The sequence below is a fragment of the Mus caroli genome, chromosome 15, assembly GCF_900094665.2.
Source record: "Mus caroli chromosome 15, CAROLI_EIJ_v1.1, whole genome shotgun sequence".
NCBI lineage: Eukaryota > Metazoa > Chordata > Mammalia > Rodentia > Muridae > Mus > Mus caroli.
This window is the reverse complement of record NC_034584.1, coordinates 74,100,248-74,116,538: the sequence shown is the minus strand read 5'-3', so window position 1 is coordinate 74,116,538 and position 16,291 is coordinate 74,100,248. Positions and strand designations below refer to the sequence as shown.

At 52.5% G+C, this 16,291-nt stretch overlaps 1 protein-coding gene across 2 annotated transcripts in view; it reads right to left on the bottom strand.

Moving 5' to 3' along the window:
• The window catches only part of Syngr1 (synaptogyrin 1), a 25,437-nt gene extending 11,143 nt beyond the window's left edge, over positions 1-14,294 (bottom strand). For both annotated transcript variants that reach the window (XM_021182962.2, XM_021182963.2), the window contains exon 1: positions 14,141-14,294. In XM_021182962.2, the coding sequence (XP_021038621.1) occupies positions 14,141-14,239 (99 nt within the window). In that variant the 5' untranslated portion in view covers positions 14,240-14,294. The remainder of the gene's footprint in view (positions 1-14,140) is intronic.
• Positions 14,295-16,291: the final 1,997 nt, after the last annotated feature.

Sequence of the window (16,291 nt, the reverse complement as noted above, 5' to 3'; positions counted from 1 at the left end):
GAGGGAGGGCAGAGGCAGAGATGTGCTGAGCACACAAGACATCCTGAGTCTTATCTCTGGTGCCCAACCTAGACACAAGGTCACATATTATGTGTTTTGTTTTGTTTTGTTTTTCTTTCTCCTTTCCTCCTTTCCTTCTGACAGGTCTAGCTCACTATGTAGAACCAGACTGGCCTTGAACTTTGAGACCCACTTGCCTCTGCCTCGAGTGCTGATTAAAGGCTTGTGCCACCATGCCACATACTTGATGTGATTTCTTCTACTGGCTGCTTTTACCACAGGCAAAACAGTGGCAGAGCAGAGCAGAAGGCAGGGGATGAGGGGGGTCGCCTGATGGGCAGGGAAGGAGATCTTTGGAAATGCGAGGCCAGCCCGGTCTAAACAGCAAGCTCCAAGATACTCAGGCCTACATAGTGAGATCCTATCTTGATTTAGGAAGAAAGGAGGGAAGGGCGAGAGGGAGGGAGGGAGGGAGGGAGGAAGGAAGGAAGGAAGGAAGGAAGGAAGGAAGGAAGGAAAGAAGGAAGGAAGGGGCTAGGTTTTTGGTGAGCCACAGGACACCACAGACCTGTCCATACAGGATATTCGGGCTCACTGGCTCATGAAACCCAGCAGGTAATTTAGACTGGCTCACTGACAGAAAAGGAAAACTGAGACTCACAAGGTAACCAGCCTCCAGAGGAGGGCCTGAAGTAACGGAGCAGGGGACCAGGTGGTGAGAGAGAGAGAGAGAGAGAGAGAGAGAGAGAGAAAGGCTAGCAGGTAGCCTTGCTGTACCTTGTAGCATCAATATGATGGCTAAGCAACACTGGTGCTCAGGGGAACAGGAGGGGAGTGGCCTACAATAGGGTTTCAAAGACTAAGTCAGGGGCTCCAGAGCTACCCACACCCCAGGCAGGCAGGGCAGGCGCTGAGGGGCAGCAGCCTAGACCAAGTGCTACCAGTCTCTGCACACTGCCATCTACATCTGGCAGGTGCAACAACCCAAGGTGTCTAACAGCAAATGGCCAGGTCCTCTATGTCACCTGATGCCACAAAGAATGGAAGCCTTTTGACTAGATAGATTTCAGAAAGACCTGCTATGGGCTGGAGAGTTGGCTCAGTGGTTAAGAAAGCACCGACTGCTCTTCCGAAGGTCCTGAGTTCAAATCCCAGCAACCACATGGTGGCTCACAACCATCCATTATGAGATCTGACTCCCTCTTTTGGGGTGTCTGAAGACAGCTACAGTGTACTCACATATAATAATAAATAAATTTTTTTTTTTTAAAAGGAAAAGCCTGCTACAATCAAATCTGAGGTTTGTTGTGTACTGGACAATGAATGTTCTTCTAGAAAAAGCATCTTCTGGTGAGATGGCCCGGGGGATAAAAGCGCTTGCAGCACAAGCTTGGCGACCTGAGTTCGACTCTCAGGACCCACATAAAGGTCAAAGGAGAGAAACAGCTCCGCAAAATTGTCTTTGACTTCCACCTGTGCACGGTGGCACACTCGTGCGCGCACAGGCGCACGCACATACACACAGGGGAGGTAGTTCATTGGTAGGTCAGGTGCTAACCATCCTGGTACTTCAAAACAAAACAATACCAGCTTCTCCACATGAGGTTTGCACCCCAGAGCAGGGAGTAAGAGAAAGTTCCTTTCAGATTGCTTCCCTTCCCTGGAGGCTACAGGCAAGGAGGAGCCAGGCCAGAGTACTCTTTTGAGCAACGCTGCCTAGGAGGTGCATGCTTCCTGTGGCCAGAAAATAGCACTGCTGCAGGTACTAACACAAAAGTGGGCCCCACTTCTCAAAAAGCAAGGAAAATGGCCTCCAAGGCTGGGAGAAGGAGCTGGGAGGGGAAGCAGGCGGGCAGAAACCTGCGCCTTGGGGAAAGCTGAAGAGGAACCATCAAGATTGGGTCTCTAGGGTAAGCCAAGCAGGGAGTCCTTGGAGAGGCCAGGAAAAATGTGCTGGAGACATGCATCCCCAGGAGGGTGAGGTACAAGATCATAACACTCTCAGAAGGACAGAAATGGGAAGCCTGTGGCTCCACAGCGGCGGTGGCAGGCTCCAGCTCTGGTCAGGCACTCACCCAGGCTGTGGGCTTCTTGGTGCCTGCAACCTTGTAGAAATGGGCATTGAGTGCAGTAAGACCTTCCTGTGGGGAGTGACCCTGTGGGGTACAAGTCTGGTCTGAGAACCCCTGCAGGGCGTTGGGTCTTTAGCTATGCAGTTTCACCTGTCTGGACCCACACTCAAGGGGAACAAAACAGCCCAGGGCTTCCAATGTACTTTGAGGAATGAATGTGTGCCTGCCAGGCCCAGGTGGGGACGACCCAAGTGAGCCTCAGAGAGATGTTGGATTGATGCATAAGGGGAATGGATGCTTAGGCTGACAGCAGGAAGGTCAAGATGGTCAGGGGAGGATCCTAAGGTCAGGCCCTTTGAGATGGGCTAATAAGAAGCCGGCTCTGCAGGGATCTGAGGCACACATAATCCAGGCAGAGGAATGGAAGCAGAGAGGCTGCTGTGGACCAAGGATGCAGTGGAGGTGTGGGAATAGCTGAAGCCATCAACACAGGCTGATGGACTGTAGGGTGGCCATTGTCTTCGGGCACAGTAAGCACAGGAGTCTGAACAAGCTGGGTGACAAAACCTGGCTCTGAGTCACAGAACTCTTCTCACCGGTCCCGTTACCTCTAATGTGTCACCACCCTACAGATGGAAGGTCACGTTTGGGGTTCCTCTCTCTACAATCTGGATACATCCTGAGTTTCTAGGTATAGAGGCCGCCCCATTCACTCTGGGGGCTCTGCTCTCCTTCAGCTATGAGCTTCCTCCCTTCCTTTCCCTGTCCTAGGCCTCTTTCCAGGCCTTCTTCCTTGGAGACTGTTCCTAGTACAGGTCACACTTCAAACTCCGTGACAGGTGCAGGAAGAGCACACAAACCTCAGGGGTGTGACCTTGTCACAAACACAGATCCGCACTGCATTGGAGGTGTCTTTCTAGAGGTCAGTATTTTATTCATTTAACAGCAACTCCTGAGCACTTCATATGTATATCTTCACCACAATCACAAGGCAGGCAAGGTCCCTGTTCACACTGAAGGAGACAGATATGTACCAAAGTTCTGAAGTGCACCGGGAAGAAGCACTAAATAGTATAAGAGAAGACAGACTGGGTGGACAGGGGGGACCTCTGAAGAAGTGACCACTTAGCCAGGCTGCAGTCAGGTCCCTAAACCCATCAGATATCTGAAAAACGGCCCTAGGGTGCAAATGAGTTCAGTGTGTGGCAGGAGATGAAGGAAGCAGATGCGGAGCCCAAAGACATCTGGGAATTAAGGTCACCAAGACAAGCAAAGGCTGGGCCCCTGGCCTCTAAGGTCAGGGTGGTTCCAGGAATCAATGCAGACTCAGAAGAGGTTCAGTAAGCAACCTGACCTAACCTGTGTTTGCAAAGAATGGGGCCGGACAGCTGCAAGTCCCTGCAGTGTCAAGGCTGAACAGAGCCAGGGAGTTCAGACTGCAGCAGAGGTGTGGCCTGCAGAATTTGCCCAGATCCCATACAGCAAAGAATATAGAACCAGAGTGCAGACTTGATCATCAGGGAGAGAGGTGTGCACCTGAAAGCACCATACCCCTGCAAGGGACAGGAGCCGACAGATAGACAAACTGTCTCCAAGGACCTACAACCAGTCTCTGGAGGTTTCCAAAGCCCCCTACAGGACTTCTCGCTGGCAGCAATGATCTAGTTTCTTACCCAAGTGGGAACCCCCTAGAGCAGGGGACAGGGCCTCAGGTGCTCAGCCTCTCATAGATGTGGAGAGAGGAAGGGCCCACGGTGTGAACTGATGTGTGCTGACCCACCAAACACACTCACTCCCGTCTGAGGATTGGGACTGGGAGGCTGAGGGGGAGCCAGCACGGGTATGCCAGGCTCTCTGAATCCAAAGCTGGTGCCCTGTGCCAGGCAGCCTCCCTGGGTAGCTCCTTAAGGCCAGATCTGCAGAGACTGCAGGCAACATATGGAGTAGCGAAAGCAGATACCAGAGAACCGGAAACTAAACCAGAAGGAAACTCTATATGGATCCAGCAGTGGCCAGGACACTGGGGAAAAATACATTGCGGTTGTTGGCTGGGCTGTGGGGAAAAGAAAAACGGTCTCACAGACACAGCAGAGCACCCAGACAGCAGGACACGACCCAAGGGGGCCACCTGAGGGCAGCGGGCTCAAGAGGAATCTCCTTCTCCACGCTAGCTTAAGAAAATGGTGGGGAGGGCTGGGGAGGGCTCAGCAGGTAGAGGTGCTTGTTACCAAAGCCTGGCATCCTGAGTTCTGTCCCAGGTTCCACACGGGGTAGAAGGGGAAAACCGAAAGCTATCCTCTGACAGCTGTGTGCTGTGGCAGGCACCCCTAAATAAACACAATAATAAAACAGAAGGGAAAAGCCCAGCTGAACAGCCTCCGCCATGGTTTCCACCCGATTCTGAATTCATCCATCCTGTCTTTAGAAACAGAGCCCAGACCAGATGGTGCTTGGTGTAGACCCACGGCCAACTCAGAAGCGAGCCAGAGGAAAGATCAGATTGGAGAAGAATTCCAGGATTCTGGGCTGCTAAATTCAGAGGTGCAGAGAGAATCAGACATTCCGGAAGTCCTGAGCCTCCGGGACCCCTGTACCCTGGTCAGCTATGGGGAGGGGAGGGATAGCACAGCCGCAGGGTGCTGGAAAATTCTGCACACACGCTGCTCCCCCTTTAGAATGTAGTTTCCTTCCCTTTTTTCCATGTAACAGGATCGAGGCAATGCCTTCTCTGTTAGGATGTGGTGAGTGACCCCCAACAATCTTGTGGACACCTCCTTCTTGGTGGTTCTCCCTACCCTGATCTCACAAGCTAGGATGTTTAAGGTTTGTCTCCCATGAAACCCTGTACCAGCCTGCAGCCCTGGGAAGCCGAAGCCAACAGAAGTACCCCACAGACTTGACCATTAACTCACCCATACATCATCCCAACAAAGCAACAAAGCATGGCCCCAGCCTGCCCTTCCATAGCACTCCAAGTCCTAGCAAACTGCTTCCAAAGGGGGGCAGATCCCAGACCTCAGTTCCAGGGAACCAGGACCGCCCCCATGCAATCTGCCCGCCCGTCTTCTAACGGACCAAATGATCAGTGTACAAGGAAGACAGAGCCAGGAGTTCTGGGCTGGGGCCAGCTCCAGAGCTCTAAGAGCAGCTCCCCTCCCAGTCCCATCCCTCAGCCAGCTCAGGACAGCCACTCCAGAAGCCCTGGGTATGCCATGTGTGTGCAGGTGCCCAAGGGGGTTTAGAGATGACGTCAGATCCCTGGAACTGGAGCTAGAGGCAGGTGTAGTGAGCCGCCTAACAAAGTGGGTGCTGGGAACTGAACTTGGTGAGCAGCAAGTACTTTTGTTTTGTTTTGTTTTGTTTTGTTTTGTTTTGTTTTGTTGAGACAGGGTTTCTCTGTGTAGCCCTGGCTGTCCTGGATCTCACTCTGTAGGCCAGGCTGGCCTCGATCTCAGAAATCCGCCTGCCTCTGCCTCCCGAGTGCTGGAAAGGTGTGCACCACCACGCCCGGCTCAAGCACCTTCTTTTTGCAACTGGGTCTTAGGTAAGTCTGGTGCTTGCTTATGTACCCCAGTCTGCCTTGAACTCACGACAGCCCCCTGACTCAACCTCCTGGTGTAGTGCCACCACACTAGTCTGGAAAGGAATTTAGATAAATGCCAGGCTTATCCAAATTAGCTGTAGACACACACACACACACACACACACACACACACAAAGGGTCCCATCTACCTACCAGATCTCAAACCTGGGCTGGACCTCACCCCCAATATGGCCATCTGGCCTCTCACTTCAGCTTCTCTACATAACTCTGTAACACTTCATGCTACCACCTTGGATCCAGGCCACCTCCGCCAATCTTCAGGCAATGGGAGCAGTCACAACAGCCACCCTCTTTAAACCAAGGACATGTTAGTGAGTCCCCTACTGAACTGGCACTCAGTTACCCCCCCCCCCCGAAGTGAAATCACCATAGCCCCTCCCCTCTTCTCTGGCTCCTTAGCAAGCTCAACCTCCCAAAGCAATGGAACCTCAAGGCCTTTGCCCTTGGCTGTCCCTTGGTCCAGGATACTGATCTTTCCCCCAGATCTTCCCAGGGAGGCTGGCTCTGCTGCATCCAAGCAGCCGCAGGAACCACGTGGCCACAGGAAGCCCTCCAGACAGGACTTTCAGATCCAGGACAGCTTCCAATCAGCATCCCCCATAACACAGTTACATAAGTTGTTCCCTATAGCTCAACTGTGGGGTTCAGGCTCCCCAGACCCAGCAGGAAGGTCAGGAGAAACCTGGAGGGGAGCAGGAGCCAGTCTGACAGGCACAGGCAGTGCAGAGTTCAAGGAAAGAACTTCTCAGCATCCCTAGCCCGGAATACCTTGCACACACCCCATGGAAGTGCCCCCTCTCTAAACCTATTATGAGCTGGACCTGGCTGAGATCAGCATCTGGCCTGAAGTAGGCTCCCCCCTAGCCCCTATCCTGCCTCCAGGGTCCCGACAGGAAACCATACTGAGATGAGTCAGGCTGCCAAGGGCCCTACTACAGACAGGTCCACAGCCGACAAGATCATGTGAGGGAAGCAGAGAAGACAGCTCAGGGACGCGTGACAGCTTCAAGCAGCGGCTCATCTGCCTGGAGAGCCTGGGCCTCTTCTTCCTGTAGCCTTGGATGTGGCCATTGGGGATTATGTGATAATCTTCCCACAGACTGCCCTCACATGGTTTGGGGGTGTGGGGAGGGTGGCTGGTTGGGCAGGCACAGAGACTAGGTCTCCTTGGGTGCCGAGATGCTACAAACTTCCCTTCCTGAGGCCATGCAAACATGCCCCCCCCCCAAGCCTCACCAGGAAGGAGAACCCAGAGGACTGCCTTGACTGGCCAGCGCCCCTCAATCAGTGGTGCCACCTCTGCCCCTTTTGAAAGAAGAAAGCAAGGTGCAGTTACCACCTGAAGACGTGTCCAAGTGTCCGAGCCTATTACAGCTGGATCTAAGTACCCAGCCCACCCAGCGAGGCAGGTGGGCATTGGTGAATCCACCTCAGAGATGGACAGAGTTCTCCCCTCAGCTGCTGCCTCTCTCCTTGTTCAGATGATGCTGGCACCTAAGCCTGATACCGCCTTTTTCCTAGCCCCGGCTCCCTCTTGGAGACAAAAATGCAAGAGGTTGCAGCTTTGCCAACTCTCAGTTATCTGGCCATCTACAAGGGCAGTGAGGAATCAGGAGCAAGCTGGGGAACCCAGGAGGGCTTCACAGGGGAGGTGACAGTTCTGGTAAAACAAAGGGGCAGAGTAGAAGTCCCACATCACATACCCACAGTGTGGAGCCCTCCCGAGAAACCAGCCATCACCCAGGGCTGGGGCGTCTGGTAGATTCCCTGCCTCCTTGCATCAGCTCCTTCTGCCTGGCTGGTCCTTATCCTGCTAAGTCAGGGTACACACCTCTGGCTGTCTCTTCACTTACCATCACCATTATTTTTACTGGATCCTGGATCATATTTCCCTCATTAGTGTGAATGCCTTCATTGCCTGGAGCAGGTATGCAGAACACACTCAGGGTATAGGTTAAATGAGAGGACAGAGTCTCCACATCCTATGCCTCTGAATTTACTGTAAGGGCATGCATGCAGAGGCCCACACTGCCAGCCAGGCACCGTGGAGATCCATTTATAACAATCAGCCACTGGACTTGGCAACGTGAAGGTCAATGGATGAACCTGACCAGAGGGAGAAGTGAGGTAGGAGCAAGGGAGCCTGCTGAGTGCTGTACTAGACTGAGCACACTCCGCCCTACAAGGGACCAGGGAAATGGGGAGGGAGCGGCTTCCTATGGTGAAGAGGGGAAAGGGCTAAGAGCAGAGAGGGGAACCTGGGGCAGGGGTGGAGGGTGGAGTGGGGGATGGGAAGAAGGCGAAGGAGTGAAACACCAGATGCAGACACAGGAACTTGAGCATGTGAGAGGAGCCTGGGCCACCAAGTAGGGAGCTGGCCCACAAGGGGCAGCGTGCAGCTGTCAGTTGGGGAGTAGGACTGGATTTACCTCAGCTACAGCAGGTGTGCCAGAGCAGGGACCCAAGGTGTGGTTCAGAGGTCCAGGTACAGGGTCATAAGACAGACAAAGAGGGCTGAGGAGAACTGGGCATGGATGAGGGTGCACACACATAGCCCGGGGTGTGGATGGTAGCCCTGGCTGTGTCAGATAAGGAAGAGACTATAGAGGAAGGGGAGCCACGCTGTGAAATCAGAAGTTGGCACAGGGACCAAGACTGAGGACCTGCAGACCAGGGAAGGTATGTGAGATAGGTATATGGGGGGGGATCGTCACCCCAGAACTGGTTCGTCAGAAGGGAAGGGAGGTACCAGGGCTGCTGCGCAGTCCAAGCTGGAGAACGGCCTAGAAGTGCTTGAGAGATAGGACCCTGAGCCTGCCCACCTCAGGCCTGACAAAGGGAAAGTGGGAAAAAGAAAACAGCCCTTGGCCTTCGCTGAATAGCTTCAGGGTACAGGGTTAGGGGACAGACCTGGCTACAGTTCAATTTACACAACAAGGACTTCAGGAGTGAGGCAGAGGCTGAAGACCCAGGGCACAGGCCATGTCCACATGCTGCTCTGTAATTGCAGGTTACTTGAGAAATCTGGCTTGTCAAGATCGCCTTCATGGTCCCAGCTTGGGCTGACAGCCTGGGGCTGTACCAGCCAAAGTACCTCTTCCCACAATTCATTTCACCGGCACCTGCCTCCTCAACAGAGAAGATGAGCCAAACTCCATGCCTGGAAAAGAAGGCTCCCCCAGCAACATGAGGGTATGACTTCCCTGCCGAGCTCCAGCTCACTCGTGTGTGCCAACGAGCCTCCCTCCACTGCAGTGCTTGTGAGCATACATGCACGCGGAGGTCAGAGGTCAGCGTAGGGTGTCCTCGGCTCTTGCTGCTCTCCTCCTTATTCTTTAAGGCAGGGTCCCTCACTGAGCCCGCAAGTCACTGATTTGGCTAGGCTAGCAGAGCTCCAGCGACCTGCCTGTGTAAGCCCCCACCCAGTGCTGGGGTTACAGACACACGCTATTACATCTGCCTTGTACAACAGCGCTAGGGATCCAAAGCCAGGTCCTTAGGCCTGCAGAGCAAGCACTTAACTGGCAGAGCCATCTCCCCAGCCTTTTGCCATTGCTTCTTTAAGGATGGGCATAAGGTGGGGTTGGAGAGATGGTTGAGCAGCTAGCGGTTGTTCTTGCAGAGGACCCAGGTTTGATTCCCAGCACCTACATAGTGGCTCACGACCATCCACAACTCCAGTTTCAGAGGATCTGATGTTGTATCCTGAGTTCCACAGACACCAGGCATACAAGTGGTGTATAACGTACATATAGGCAAAACACTTATACATATAGAATCTAAGACATTGCCCTTCCCTTACTTAATGAATGGGGAAACTGAGGCTTGCAGAATATCTTGCTCTGTCACACAGCCAAGCAAGGCTGAAGGAGGCTGTCACAAGGCTTGCTCTATACCCTGCATGCTTTCTCTCCCACCAGGAAGCAGGTTTTTCAGGTCTAGCTTCCAAGCCTGGCTTCTCCAACTCCCCTGTTATCAGCCTCTCCCTTCCCCTCCTGGCTTCTCCTCACAGTCTCCCTGGCCTTTGTTCTACTCCCCCCAGGCTCAGCTTTGTTCCTCTGAGTCATGGGGCTGAGGACTGGCTCACCCGTCCCAGCTCCTCCGGCTGGCTTTAGCTGCCACATGAAGTCAGGAGATAAAACTGGTCTGTGCGTCTATTACCCTAGCACTTGGGAGACCAGAAGATCATAAGTTCAAGGACATCCTAGGCTATACATCACTCCTTTTTTTTTTTAAGATTTATTTATTTATTATCAGTAAGTACACTGTAGCTGTCTTCGGACACACTAGAAAAGGGCATAGGATCCTATTATAGATAGTTGTGAACCACCATGTGGTTGCTGGGATTTGAACTCAGGACCTTCAGAAGAGCAATTGGTGCTCTTAATCGCTGAGCCATCTCACCAGTCCCCTACATGAATCTTAAAAAGGAAGAAAGAAAGAAAGAAAGAAAGAAAGAAAGAAAGAAAGAAAGAAAGAAAGAGGAAAAAAAAGAAAGTAAGCCAATTATCTGGGTGTACCTTTGATTCCAGCACAAAAGAAGCAGAGGCAGATGGATCTCTGAGTTCCAGACCAGCCTGGTCTACACAGAGAAACCCTGTCTCAAAAAAAAAAAAAAATAACAACAACAAAAAGTTAAAAGGTGCCAGAGAGACTCCTGTAAGAGTCCTTGCTGCTCTTCCAGAGGACCGGTACTCAGTTCCCAGCACCCAGGTTAGGAGGCTCACGCCTCTAACTCCAGTTCCAAGGGTTCAAATGATCTCTTCCTCCTCTGTCCCCTGCACAAATATGCACACATAGACACATACACATTTTTAAAAAATGAAATGAAAATTTTAAATATTTAAAGGAGGCTGAGGATGTAGCTGATGGTGGGCTTGCCTGGCACGAGTGACATCCTGAGCTCCACCTCCGTTACTGAATAAAGCCAGGTGTGGTAGCACAGCCTAGAATCCCAGCACCAGAGGGAGGCGGAGGCAGGACAATCAGTTCAAGGTCATCCTCAGCTATGTATCAAGTTTGGGGCCAGCCTGGGCTATATAATAAGACCCTGTCTTTTTTTTTTGTTTGTTTTTTGAGACAGGGTTTCTCTGTGTAGCCCTGGCTGTCCTGGAACTCAGAAATCTGCCTGCCTCTGCCTCCCGAGTGCTGGGATTAAAGGCATACGCCACCACACCCGGCGACCCTGTCTTTTTAAAAAAGAATTGGGGAGGGGGAAAGGGAATAAGAAAACAGATGGTGGCAACAGCTTGCAGTTGCCCTGGACGGAGTCCCAGCTCTGCCTTCCTCATCAAGTGCAGTCTGGCCTTGCCCAGCCTGGGGGAAGGAGTGACAGCCAAGAGTCAAGGGACAAGTGGGTTCTGGGAAGCCCTGCTTCTGTGCCATTTGGGGTCAGTGGGCTCCAGGGACCCAAGGTTCACAGGGTCCAGGTTAAGTGAAGCCCCGCCATCTCATCTTTTGGAAAATCAACAACAAACGATCATCCTGGTACAAATTCTACAAACCCACACGTCTATGTGTACATCGTGCTGGGACACACCACGCCTGTGGTAGTGGCCTGGGTATCAGTAGTCCCAGCTTGAATGGGACTGAAGGGGATGGGAGCCTGGGAATCTGGCTCTATCAGTGCTAAAACCAGGAAGGTTCGAGCAAACCTGAACAAATCAGTCACCCCAGACCCAGGCCCTGGCTCTCTTAGCTCCATGGGGCTACCAGACCCCACAGTAGATGCAAAAATGTGAGGGCGGAGAGAAGGCGTGGGGGCCTGCTCTAGAATGTGTTGAAGATGTCTATACAGCACAGACTATTCAAAAAGATGGAACAGAAACAACGTGGCACATCATGAAATTTACCATTTCTTCTATTTCATTCTTTCTCACCCCACCCAACCCCACCCCACCCCACCCCAATGCACCCTACCCCAGCTGAACCAGGGCCTTACACTTGTTAGGCAGGTGGTCTACCACTGGCCACAACCCTAGTCCCCTCTTCACCTGAAGTGTGTACTTCAATGGCATTATGTATCCCACATTGCTGTCCAATAAAGAGCAGGTAATACGGGCTGGTGAGATGGCTCAGTGGGTAAGAGCACCGACTGCTCTTCCGAAGGTCCAGAGTTCAAATCCCAGCAACCACATGGTGGCTCACAACCATCCGTAACAAGATCTGGCGCCCTCTTTTGGAGTGTCTGAAGACAGCTACAGTGTACTTACATATAATAAATAAATAAATCTTAAAAAAAAAAAAAAAAAAAAAGAGCAGGTAATACTTTAGTATCCGGTAGGGGTGCAAAACTCTTTACCTTCCTTTCAGGCAGTCTCCTGTAGCCCAAGCTGGCAAGTTGCTATCTACCTTAGGTTGGCCTTGAACTCTGATCCTTCTTCCTCTACCTCCTGAGTACAGACAGTACAGGCATGCACCACTGCTCAAAGCCTTTCTTGTGTGTGTGGGGAGGGGCTTTTTGAGACTCAGTTTCTTTGTGTAGCCCTGCCTGTCCTGGAACTCACTCTGTAGTCCAGGCTCCTTGATCACTCCTTGATCTCGGAGATCCACCTGCCTCAGTCTCAGTCTCCAAGTGCTGGGATTAAAGGTGTGCGCCACCACTGCCCCAGGACCAAAGCTTTTTTTTAATCTAGATTTTAAAAACTTTTTTTCCCCTCTAAACGCCATTGCTAAAAATATAGAACACCTGGGATCCAGGTGTGGGAGCAGGGCGGGAAGGTCTGGTCGGGAAGGGCTTGGGGCTGGGGCTGGACTTCATCACAATTACATCCTTCCCAGTCTGGAAACTATAGGAGTTGCCATCTCCTCTGCATCAGAAGCCCAGTCCTCTGGTGACAGGAAGACTTGAATTCCAAGGCTTGCCTGCCTTTCCCAAGATCCATGAGTGGGTGCTAGATCTAGTTCATTTTTCTCCCTCCTGCTGGGCATGTCCTCCTTTGACCCCGACGTGAAGTGTAGGTCCTCTGTGTCCCACTAGAGCCAACATGACATCACCTCCACGAAGCACATCCATGCCACAGCAGGGAGACCCCTGGTCCTGGCTCCCTCCCTAGTAGGACTGTGGGCTCCCTGAGCATCAGGGCTGAGCCTGAGTCATGCTGCCCTCCCTCCCTTCCCTCCCCTCGGGGCCTGGCAGACTCAATAAAGCTTTGCTAAATGAAGCCATCACCGGTAGAAATGACCCAAGCAGAAGGAACGCCCACGCCCCCTCACAAAGCTTGTGTTTCCAACCTCACGGCCAGGGGCTCCAGAGAGGTCAGAGGAAACAGCGCACCTGAGCAGGCAGGTGCCTCCAGGGCTCCCGCTTTACCTAGGGCCTGCAGGGGCCTCTGAGAGCTGGAGAGGGCCAAGAATGAATAAATCCGGTGTCACAAACCCTCGCGGATATAGCTGGGCTGCACGGCCATGAAGAGTAACAGAAACAAGGCTCCCCACAAGGAGGAAACGTAAAAGATCCCCCTAAGACCAGAATAAATCTCAAGCCATTCCACGCTGAAATGGCCCTGAAACGAGGAAAGGAGGGCACCTCTGCAAGCCCGGGTCACAGCTGACTTCTGTTATTAGCCCCCAGGAGTCCGTGACCCGTGTCACCAATGCAGGCTCTTCTGGTCTTAGCACAACAGGAATGGACCCCCAGATCTACAGGGGCAAGACCCTCCATGAAGCCAGCCAAACCCAGAGGGCACCAGAGCCTACAGGCCTCCTCACCCTGGGGTGCAAGGCCTCCTGAGCCACCCCTTCAAGATGTTTCTGCCCCACCCCCCAGGTTTGAGCTGAGCCCCACTCAGCACTGGAGGATCTGCACAGACTAGGTGGGCTAAAGACTGCGAACAGACAGACTTCTCTGCTCTCTATTGCGCCGAAGGAACCTTTCTTCAGACCACATTTAGAATCCACTCAGGTGTTTGCTAGGGATGGGAGAGTTGCGGATTCATAAAATGTCAGAGCCCAAAAGCGCCTGGCTCCTCCCACCCCTATAAATCGAGAAACTGAGGCATGACATAAGAGGTGACGCTCCCCACCCAGATCCGAACTGAATCCCTCGTATCTTTTTGGGGTGGTTCCCTGCCCAAGGTCACGCGGCAAAACAGATGCCGGTCTTGACGGAACCCAAAAATCCAGACTCCAGACTCAGAGCTCCGCAGCATACAGAGTGAGCAACGAAATCTAGTTCCAGGTCCTCGCCCCGAAAGCGCGCGGCAGGTGCAGCAGTGCGCCCTAGAAAAAGATCCACGCCCTGATCCGCGCCCCCCAATAAGCGGCCTTGAACTTGGGCTCCGTCCCCACCGACGCACGAGAACCTAGCCGCTAAATGTAAAGCAGCGACAGCCTGGAGGTCTCGGCGATGGGGCTGAGGACCTCGGTGACAGGGGCCGTGATCCGCTTGTGTCAGCAGGGCCGCCCGGGCCAGGTGAGGTCGCGTCGGTGCCCGGCGCCCCAGCCCTCCTTGCTGAGTCCTTACCCAAGACACGACGCGCAGGATGGTGTGTGGCTGCCGCACCAGGGTGTAGGGGTCGAAGGCGCCCCCGGCTTTGCCCGCTCCGTACGCACCCCCTTCCATCGTGGCTGCACCGCGCGGCGCCCCCCGCTCGGCGCGCGCCGCCGACCCGTGCGCGTGCGCGGCGCCCCCGCCCCCTCCCCTGCGCTCGGCTAGTGTAGCCCGGGGCTCCCGCCAGGGGGCGTCCGTGCACGGCAGGTGCAGCTCCCCGAAGCTCGCGCTCAGAAAGCGGGTGCTGCTTGGGGTCCCAGTGTGGGGCGCGCTCCCAGCCAGCGGGGTGACCTCTTTGCAAAATAGCGCGTGATCAGGGTGTGGACAGAGAGTGCAGCCGCATCCCCGCTTTCGGAAGCCCTCTGAGCTGTAGCTCTTCAGGAAACTCTTTTTGTTATGTATTTATTTATTCATTTGCCTCTTTCCTTTCCTTTCGCTCTCTGCTCCAAATAAAGGGAAGGGGCTCCGTTTGACAGTACAGTGGCTCTTTGAACGCGTCCGTAGGTCGCTGGCTGCAGGAATGACCCTCTCTAAGAGATATGCACAGCCTCCTCCGGCCCCCAGAACCACCTTGCCGACTAGCTCCACCGATGATGTCATGCACGCGCCCCCTGACCTGGAAGGCGCTGTAAGGGAGGCAAAAGCTGGGAAAAAACAGACCTGAGACTCCCTTCCCCTTCCACCACAGCTCTCGATCCCTTTCCTTAATCCAATAATTAATTATGTACTTATTTCTTCCGTTGTCTCCTCTGTCTGTGCGCTCCTGCTGGTCAGGTTTTGTTTATATCCAAAGGCCTCACAAACAGTAGGTGGTCAATAAATACACTCTACCCCCTCCCAACCCCAACACAGTTTGACTTTTGGGGCTCTTGGGGGCTTTTGTCGTTGTTTTTATTTGTTGCTTTTGTTTTGTTTTTGAGACAGGTCGCTTCTAGAGGCCTGCCTCTGGAATTCACCGTGAGGAGGGGGATGGGTTTTGAATTTGTATTCCTCCTGCTGCTTTATCCCTGTGATGGAGTTTCAGGTCTGAGGCAGCTGTTATACTATGATCCTATAAAACTTCTAGAAGAAAACAAGGGAAGATCTTTATAACTTTGTAGATTGGAAGACTTTTTTCATTTTTATTTTCTCTTTATCTTGTATTAGTGTCTGCCTGCATGTTCATATGTGCATCGTATAAATGCATTGCCTGAGGAGGTGAGAAGAGGGTGTGGGATCCCCTAGACCTGGAGCTCTACAGACCTTTGTGGGTCACTGTGTGGGAATCAAACTCTGGTCCACTGCAAGGACAAGTGCTCTTAACTGCTAAATTCACTGTATAGCCCGTGCTCAGTTCAAACTTGGGACAATCCCATGGGCTGAGATCACAGGCATTAGCCATCACATCTAACAAAGCATTTTCCCTGAAGCACAAAACTGTGTGTGGTCAGGAGGTTCCTGGGCTGAGCAGCCAGCACTGGTACTTACTATAGGTCCTTGAATGTTGTACAAATACCCTCCTCTTGCCCATATGTACCTTGTCCTGAGTTCTATGGCACACATAGATGAACACGTTCATATCTTTCCATGATTTATCTCATAACAATAAATTCACAGGGTGGAGCAGTTTCAACAAGTATGCTAGATAATGCCGCCTACACCTTGGTAATCTAGCCAAGGTGATTTTATTCCAATCCCAATTACTCATATTAACACGCTTGTCACCCGGCACACGGGAAATCAATGAACTAATCAACCTACCTACGTATATGTGGTTTACACAATGACTGTGCAGTTTAAAAGGCATGGCTGACAGCAGTGGCACACACCTTAATCCCAGCAGAGCCAGGGCTACACACAGAGTTCCAGGACAGCCAGGAGCCCTGTCTCAAAAACAAACAAACAAAACAAATAAAGGAAAGGCTAGGACAAAGTTGAGGAGGTGTCGGAAGCAGGCTTACGGAAATGCAAATAGATGAAGATAAGACAAGGTAAGAACCCAGCCAGCATCAAGGAAGAGAGTATTGCTGAGAGATCTTTGGGGTGTCAGCTCCAAATCTGAACTGCCAGGGCAAAGACAGGCACAGGAGTAAACCACACCAACAGTAAGGGACTTGGCGAACAACTATTCCAATTTTTTTTTTT